The sequence below is a fragment of the Typha latifolia genome, chromosome 3 (assembly GCF_019914945.1).
Source record: "Typha latifolia isolate L0001 chromosome 3, TyphaL0001v2, whole genome shotgun sequence".
NCBI lineage: Eukaryota > Viridiplantae > Streptophyta > Magnoliopsida > Poales > Typhaceae > Typha > Typha latifolia.
The window spans coordinates 8,649,073-8,658,641 of record NC_133088.1 but is presented as its reverse complement, the minus strand read 5'-3'; the positions used below and the strand labels follow the sequence as shown (position 1 = coordinate 8,658,641).

At 39.2% G+C, this 9,569-nt stretch overlaps 1 protein-coding gene across 1 annotated transcript; it reads right to left on the bottom strand.

The window, feature by feature from the left end:
- Positions 1–500: 500 nt before the first annotated feature.
- On the bottom strand, positions 501–2,640 carry LOC140783587 (uncharacterized). The gene is made up of 4 exons (XM_073130519.1): positions 2,466–2,640; positions 1,842–2,383; positions 622–1,315; positions 501–577 (listed from the first exon to the last, which is right to left on the bottom strand). Exons 1-4 carry the CDS (start codon positions 2,638–2,640, stop codon positions 501–503), a joined length of 1,488 nt encoding a protein of 495 aa, XP_072986620.1.
- Positions 2,641–9,569: the final 6,929 nt, after the last annotated feature.

Genomic DNA, 9,569 nt, shown 5'->3' with positions numbered 1-9,569 from the left:
CTTGCTATTAAAATTTCATCCTTTGCTCGCTTCGTTTGGTTGCCACGTACTTTATTTTCATATTTAGAAGATTGATGGAGATATGATGTGGCTGTCTTTTACTAAGAAAAATGGAAAATACCCGTCGTGCCTACCAGACAAAGTAGGTGGCTTGCTATTATGGTAGTGGGCAGCTACCAACTTACCATCTCAGTCAAGTTAGTGTAGTGGGTAGTAGTGAGAGATGTTAAGTATGAGAATTAGATTTGCAGTAATCTCAAAGATAACAAATTGGATTAGAATAATCTATCATTGAAGAGCACGGATGGCTATTATATAACCTTACAGAAAGCTAAAATCCAGCCAAATCTTAACTGATCGTGGTGGATAACAAGGAAGATTTCAAAAGCAAAGAATAACATTTCCTAAAGAATAGGAACTTATTTCAATAGAATAACAAAACTAATAACAACTCCTTTATTCCTTCCCTTGAACTTACTGCAGATTGCTATCAGTTCATACTAGGAACTTCTCGAAGACCAAGCAGATCTCTCAACTTCAAAACGAACATCAACCTTCAAAGGTTTTATCATTAAATCTGCAACATGATTTTGATTTGCACAATGAACAATTCAATTTTACCTTCTCTAATAAGATTTCTCAAAAAATGGTAGCTCACATCGATGTGTTCGCTGCGACCGTGTAAAACTTGATATTTGGACAATTTGATAGTTGAGGTATTATCACAGTTGACTTGTCTGCAACTTTTGATATCATTCCCTAATTCCTTCAAGATCCTCTTCATCCAAATAGCTTGACACGCACACATTGCAGCTGCTACAAATTCTGCTTCTATAGTTGATAAAGTCACTATTGGCTGCTTCTTCGAACTCCACGACACTGCTCCTGAACTCATGAGAAAAACATATCCGCTTGCACTCTTCCTATCTTCCATATCCCCAGCATAATCACTATCCGTGTACACAAGCAAATCACCACTTCCTCCTTTCTTGTAATAAATTCCAAGATTCACAGTTCCTTTTAAATATCGAAGTGCCCTTTTTGCTGCTTGAAGATGAAGTTCTGTAGGTTTGGCCATGTATCTACTAATGAGGCAAGTGACGGACATCATGTCTGGCCTTGTGGCTGTGAGAAACATCAAACTCCCCACCAGCTGCTTGTAATAAGTTTCATCTACAGTGACACCATTCTCATCCTTACACATCTTGAAACCTGGAGCTACAAAAGTATTCACTGAATTGCTTTCAATCATACCAAACCTCCTTAAAACTTCAATTGCATACTTCTTTTGGCATATATAAATACCATATGATCTCTACAACACCTCAATACCCAAAAAGAAATGCATCTTTCCCAAGTCTGACATATCGAACTCTCTCATCATAGAACTTTTAAAATCAGCTATTAAAATATCATCATCATCGGTAAAAATTAAATCATCAACATACACACCTACGATGAGTATCTTTTCTTCCTTACTTCTTTTTGTTAACAGAATTTGTTCGCTGTCACATTGTTGAAAGCCTTCAGTAATGAAATGAGCTTCGATTCAACTAAACCAAGCCCGTGGAGCTTGTTTTAGACCATAGAAAGCTTTGTGTAGCTTGTAGACTAGATGTTCTCTGTCCTTTTTCTCATATCCCTTTGGTGGTTCAACATATACGTTCTCATTCAGCTCACCATGAAGGAAAGCCGACTTAACATCCAACTAAGATTTCCCATCCTTGCTATGCTGCTAGAGCAATTATCATCCTTACCGTATCTAATCTCGCTACTGGTGCAAAAACTTATGTATAGCCTATGCCATATTTCTGTGAGTATCCTTTTGTGATTAGCCTCACCTTGCGCGTGTTAGTTTCCCCATTCTCATTGAGTTTCGTCTTGTAAACCCACTTTACTCCTATTTTCTTAGCCCCAGCTGGTAGCTCAGTGAGAGTCCAAGTCTTGTTCTTCTCAACTGAATTAATCTCATAGTCCATAGCTTGCTTACGGGATTCATTCTTCACTGCTTCCTCAAAATGTAGTGGATCTGCTGGCATAATCAAAGCAATATATGCTTCTTCATTTAATAGTTCTTCTCCAAGGACATAATCATTCAAGTAAGCTGGAGGAGTTCGAACTCTTCCTTCTCTTGCTCTTGGCACTAAATCAGTAGCATTTGAATTTCTATTTTCCACCATTGAGGTCTCAGCTTCAGCATTTGAAATCCTATCTACACTTCCTTCTGCTTCATTATTCTCAAACTCTTCTTCTCCATCAGTATTGATTCCTCCATCTACATTCACATCTCCTACTCTTACACCATTTCTCTTACTTTCTCCCCAATCTAATTCTACACCAATTTGTTTCTCATAATCTTCACCCCAATCCCATTGTCTCTGTTCTTCAAAAACCACATCTTTGCTCACAACAATTCTCTTAGACTTAGGATCAAATAGTCTATAGCCTTTTGTTTTTTCACACACCCCCAACAAAATGCACTGAGGACTTGACTCCACTCCAAGCTTCCTGAGATGTTACATCTTTTACAGCCAAGTTAGGACATCTGTTCAAAACATGGAATGTCCAATTCACAGCTTCCGGCCAAAAAGCTTTTGGAATCTTCTTTGCAGACAACATTGAGCGCACCATGTTCACCATCGTCTTGTTCTTCCTTTCTGCCACGCCGTTTTGTTGAGGTGTGTATGCATTTGTAAGCTGCCTTCGGATTCCATTCTCCTTGCAAAAGCTATTGAACTCATTGGAAATGAATTCTCCTCCTCTATCAGTTCTAAGGCACTTCACAGTTCACACACATTCCTATTTCTTTTTCTACCATTTTCTTAAACAGTTTGAAACAATCAAAGGCTTCTGACTTTTCAGTCAATAAGTAAGCCCATGCTTTATGACTAAAGTCGTCAATGAAACACAGAATGTATCTCTTTCCACTATTAGATATGGGGCTGATAGGTCCGCAAATGTCCGAGTGTATAAGCTCTAAGATCTGGCTTGCTCTCCATGTACTTTTTTTCTGAATTGCATTTCGATGTTGCTTGCCATTCAAGCAATCAACATAGGTGATACTCAGTTCTTGGAATTGAGGTAGGAGTGTACCATTCTCTTGTACTACAATATCCTTAATCCCTGGTAACTTAGGTGACCATAGCGTTATGCCATAATTGGGACAGCTCTGAGGTACTTGCATGGAGGCACTTCTCTTCTTGAACATTTGAGGAAACTTGTGCCTGAGCTAACAGGATGAACATCCTATTAGCACCCATCATAGCTTGTGCAATGAAGCCCCTTTGTGGATGTAGATTTGACAAGCTCCTCCTTGAATCAACACTGCCAAACCTTTCTCTTGTTGTCCTATGCTCAAGAGATTGTTCTTGAGCTAAAGAACATAGTACACATCTCAAATTACATATGTGACTCCATTTAGCATCAATTTTATATTGCCTCTCCAAACAACATTCATACGAGTATTATTTCCAAGTTTAACATAATGTTCAAAATTTGCATCCAAACTTGAAAAAATATCTTGGTTACCACTCATGTGGTTTGAGCATCCAGAATCGAGGAACCATGCATCACTCCTCTGAGCTTCAGTCAAGTTAACATATGCCATCAACAATAGTTCATCTTCCTCTTCAAACTCAGTGTAGTTCACCTCTTTATTCCACTTAGGACATTCATATTGAAAGTGTCCTAAGTTATGACACTTGTAACAATCTACCAAGCTTTTGTTGAAAGGTTGCCTCCCTCTTCCACGACTTCTTCCTCTAGGAGCTAACCTTCCTCGACCTCTCCCTCCAGCTCGGTCTTCAATCTTCAAAATTTGATCTTCTTCTCCATCTAGCCTTTTAAACTTCTGCTCCTAGACCACAAGTGAGCTTTGTAGCTCGTCAATTGAGATGGAGTCGGAATCCTTTGACTCCTCGATAGAGACCACTACATATGTGAATCTCTCAGTTAATGTGATACACTTAGTTATGATTTTTTCTTATTGCATTAGGTATTTATTTTCATTAAAATACAATTTTTGTATGTCGTGTTCGAACACAAGAGGGTCGCATTTGGACACTCTTATGAATGTCTGCATTAGGTTCGCAAATACAAAGAACGCATATTGTGCGTTCGAACGCTGTCGGGCGAGTTTGAATGCCCGCTTCGAACGCCTGTATCGCGTCCGCACATCTAGAGATGGAGCTTTTTGAGTGCATTTGAACGCGATTGGGCGTGTTCGAACGCGATCGACGGGAATCCTCTAGAACTAGGGTTTCATATTATTTTAGGACTTGTTGGCTAGCTTCTATAAATATGTCTATGGTAGCCAACTTCATTATGCTATTGGATTCTTGATTTCTTGCCTCCTATCTTCTCTCTAGACTTCTCCCTCCACCCTCTTCACCATCCTTCCACCTCTACAGTTGGTAAGGTTTATTCTAACTTCTAATCTCCCTCGACTTTCGAGGCACCTCTCTTTTTTTGAATCTCGACCACTTCGTTCCCTTCATCTACTTCCCTTAATCGCATCCACAATCCACCCTCATCTTCATACCCATCCAAAACCCCAATATCCACTCACCCATGTTATTCAGTATTTTCGTCCTTGCTACAGTTCGAATCTGTGAAGGGCATAAATACAAATCAGGAAGTTACGGATCTAACCCAATCAGTTCGTAATTTTCGACTACCCAGAGAATATTTGACAAATATTTTCCCACGATTACGCGGATTGCTTCCTATAATAAATTCAGATCTTAAGGAATTATTCTGTAGCCGATTTTTTAGTACAAGAACCCATTAATTTGGTATCAGAGCAAGCAAACCTCAGACCTCTATTAATAGTTGAAACAAGGAAGATCACATCAATAAGGAAACCTATGGAGAGCACACTGACAAGGGAGGACTCAATGCATGATGATCCTAACTGTGAGGCCGATTTCTTTGTAGCGACCACGGCAGGACCGAGTCAACCAACGTCCATGGGTTTCGAATATGGACGAGCTTAGGGGCATGTTCTAAATATTGTTTCATAGAGTTGACAAGATGCAAAAGGATCACAATGAATTCAAGGAATATGTCATGAATCGACTAGGGTTTGTCATCTCCTGGACGACGAACGGAGTTTCAAGAAGGACCAGCGGTGGGACCTCATTGAACCGATACCCCACAGGTCCAGGTGCGTCATATGAGTGTCAATGATCCCCTCCTACCTATGCCTTCGCATCACCCCCACCTCCATTACAAAACCCAAGACCGGTGGTGGTGGAACCCGAGAGGGTGCGGCACCGAACAAACATTGATGAGCACATTTATTTCGGGGCTACAAGAGGAAATACAAGCGGATGTGCATGCTCTATGTCCTACTACTCTTGAGGAGGCCTTTGAGAAGGCCATGAGGATGGAACAAAAGCATAAGGCTCTAAGGATGGCAGCGAAAAATAATTAGGGCAACCGAGATTACGGTTTGCACCTAGAACGCTGGCTGAAAATTCTGCGGTTTCAAAAACAACGATTGTGAATACTAAACCACAATGAGCCTTCCATACTTTATGGGACAACGTATACACACTCCGACACTTTATGGGACAGCGTATACACACTCCGGCACAGCAAAAATGGGTCACAAAATTGCTGGGGTATGATTATGAAATCCAATACAAGAAGGGAACGGAAAATAGATACCGCCGAGCTTGCAGCCTATTCTTCTCCTACCTTTCCCTTCCTTGACGAGCTGAGCTACGCATGTACATCTGACCCCGATATTTTGAGATTGTTGCAGGAGCTGATGGATGATCCGGAGCACCATCCCGAGTTGGAGAATCGAGACAGTTTGCTGTTGGACCGTGGATGCATTCGGGTGCCCACAAAACTTGATCTTCTTCTCCATCTAGCCTTTTAAACTTCTGCCCCTGGACCACAAGTGAGCTTTGTAGCTCGTCAATTGAGATGGAGTCGGAATCCTTTGACTCCTCGATAGAGACCACTACATATGTGAATCTCTCAGTTAATGTGATACACTTAGTTATGATCTTTTCTTATTGCATTAGGTGTTTATTTTTATTAAAATAAAATTCTTGTAGGTCACGTTCAAACGCAAGAGGGGTCGCATTCAAACACTCTTGTGAACGCTTGCATCAAGTTCACAAATATAGAGAACGCATATTGTGCGTTCGAACGCGGTCGGGCGAGTTTGAATGCCTGTATCGCGCTCGCACATCCAAAGATGGAGCTTTTTGAGTGCGTTCGAACGCGATTGGGAGCGTTCGAATGCGATCGACGGGAATCCTCTAGAATTAGGGTTTCATATTATTTTAAGACTTGTTGGCTAGCCTCCAACTTAATTATGCTATTGGATTCTTAATTTTTACCTCCTATCTTCTCTCTAGACTTCTCCTTCCTCCCTCTTCACCATCCTTCCACCTCTATAGTTGGTAAGGTTTATTCTAACTTCTAATCTCCCTCGACTATTGAGCTACCAGATCTCGACCACTTCGTTCCCTTTGTTCCCTTAATCACATCCACAATCAACCCTCATCTCCATACCCATCCAAAACCCCAATATCCACTGCTGTCACGACCACCATCACCCACGTTATTTCGTATTTTTGTCCCTGCTACAATTCGAATCTGCGAAGGTCATATATAATAGATCAAGAAGTTACGAATCTAACTCAATTAGTTTCATAATTTTCTGACTACCAAAGAATATTTGACGAATATTTTTCCACGGGTGCACGGACTGCTTCCTAGAATAAATCCAGATCTTAAAAAATTATTTGGTAGCCAATTTTTTGGTACAAGAACCCATCACAATGTTCTCAAAATTTTCTCTACTATCTTCGAGTACAGCATCTCTTCACCATTACTCCTCATTTTATTGGCCACAGCCATAACCCTAGTGAAATACTCGGTGATTGTTTTGCTTTTCTTCATCTGTAATATTTCAAAAATCTCTTCTTTGAACAAGAGACTTCTGTACTTTAGCATTCCCACCAAATTTCCTCTTTAGAGAATCCCAAACAATCTTAGAGGTTCTGTCCATAATTTGCTCAAAAGTGACTCTATCAATGGCTTGATAAGATACTGCTTCACCTTGTGATCCTTGGTTTTGGCATCCTCCAGTTGTACTTGTTGTCCATCAGTCAGTATGGCTCCTACTCTTGGTTCCTAGAAACCATTCTCTAGGAGACTCCATAGCCCCCTTGATATGAGTAGATTCTCCATCAATTCACTCCAATGGTCATAATGAGCATCGAAATAAGGAATCCTTGACAAGCTCTTGTCTCTCTTTTCTTTTAAGCCCGGGGCTCTGATACCAAATTGTTAAGTACGAAAATTAGATTTGCAGTAATCTCAAAGATAACAAATTAGATTAGAATGATCTACCATTGAAGAGCACAGATGGCTATTATATATAGCCTTACAGAAAGCTAAAATCCAGCCAAATCTTAACTAATCTTGGTGGATAACAAGGAAGAATTCAAAAGAAAAACAGAATAACAAATCTAATGACACATGTCAAACTCGTTAACTACTTCCTAAAGAATAGGAACTTATTTCAATAAAATAATAAAACTAATAACAACTCCTTCAAGAGATAATGAGCAGTTAATATGTTAAAGTATTGTTATTCTCTAAAAATGTGGTTTTTAGTGTATCTAATGAGTCTTTGTATATATTGCTTAAAAACATGAATAAAGGGATGGATGTTGATGTTGGCTAATTAGGAGGATTACGGTTTCCTTCGAAGCAAACTGAAGTTCTTTCAATTACTCTTAATTATATCTATATCCTTCATACTTACAATAGGAAAGCAAAGGAAGAAACCCCAGCAACCTACTCTTTTATTTTCGAACCAGATTGTTACTCAATTTGTTTCTTTAGAATGTAATATGTTGGTATCAAAGTCGAGTAAGGAAGAGCAAAGGCTAGGACGATTGGAGAATGAGGTGGGCCTTCTTGCCACAGGTCAAGAAAAAATACTCAAAGAAATGCAACAAATGTTCGCAGCCATGAATAGTTGCTTTGATCAACTTTCAAACAATAATGTTCGTGAGCATGGAGACAGTTCGAACAATCAAAGGCAACATAGTGGTGGTTGGACCAATGGCAACACAAGGATAATTCGAGATTTTTCAACTAATTCATATCTTCCGAAAATGGTGAAACTAGATTTTCTCGTTTCAACGGAGCTGAAGATCCTACAAGCTAGATTCGCAAAGTTGATCAATTTTTTGAGTTCCACCAAACTCCAGAAGATGAGAGGGTTCCATTAGCATCTTTCAACTTAGAGGGAGATAAATAATTATGGTTTCAATTGTGAAAGAGGAGAATCCTATCGTTACATGGGAGGATTTCAAGCAAGGCCTTTATAATAGTTATGGCCCCACCAATTTCAAGATTTTTTTGGTGATTTAACAAAGCTACAACATGTTGGTTCAGTAAGAGATTACCAAACCCAGTTTGAAAAATTACTAATAAGAGTAGGAAGGTTGACCCCATCTCAACAAGTTGGCCGTTGTATAAGTGGCTTGAAAGAGAGTATCAATATAGATGTGCAAGCTTGCAAACTAGCAACACTTTCAGCTGCAATTGGCTTGACAAGATTGTATGAGTCAATGGTACAATACACTAAACGAGCAACCCAGGTGGAAATGAAGAAGCTCACTCAACCATTGAATACTAACCGGTATGCTTTACCAATCAAGAGGTTGAGCCCATCTGAATTGAAAGAGAGAAGAGGTAAAAGATTATGTTTCAATTGCAATGAAAAATTTAGCCCTGGGCATAGATGCAAAAAGGTATTTCTTATTGAAGGTAGTTGGTCAGATGAAGAAAATGATGACATCAACCATGCTACAAGTGATGCTAATACATAGGGAATTATGGAGAATGTGGAAGAGACACTTGAATCTCTACCCATGCTATTTATAGAACCAGATCACCGCAGACTATGAAGATACAATGTAAAATTGGACAACATTGTTATTATTTTAGTCGATTCATGCAGTACTCATAATTTCTTAAATACCAAACTTGCAAAAAAGATGTGGATCACTTCTAACATGGAAGGAAAATTTGAAGTGGTGTAGCAAATGGAGAAAAGGTTCGTAGCTCGGTCAATGCAAATGAGTACATTTATTGCTCTAAGGTGTTATAATTACTATTGACTTTTATTCACTTCCACTTGTAGGTTGTGATGCAGTGTTGGGGCCCAAATGGTTCAGCACCATTGGACCTATTATATGGGATTTCTCCAAATTACAAATGAGGTTTAATTTTGCTGACCGAGAAATTGTCTTGAAAGGATTGACAGCCCCACAAGATAAAATAGTTAATGAAGTAGAAATTTCTAAACAGCTGAATACGAAGAAAGGAGTCCTTTTATAGATTTTTTTGCTCTCGTTGCAGCATGCTCAAGGTACTTGCTTCACTAAAAATGGTATAGAATGTTAGGTTTTTATTTGTTGGCAATTATGTACAAAATATTCTAAGTGTATTTTTTTTATGTATCTGAGCTTTACACAAGTCTAGAATATCTTTGGCTTGAAGAATTGCAAGATTATTAGAGAAAGCCGTTG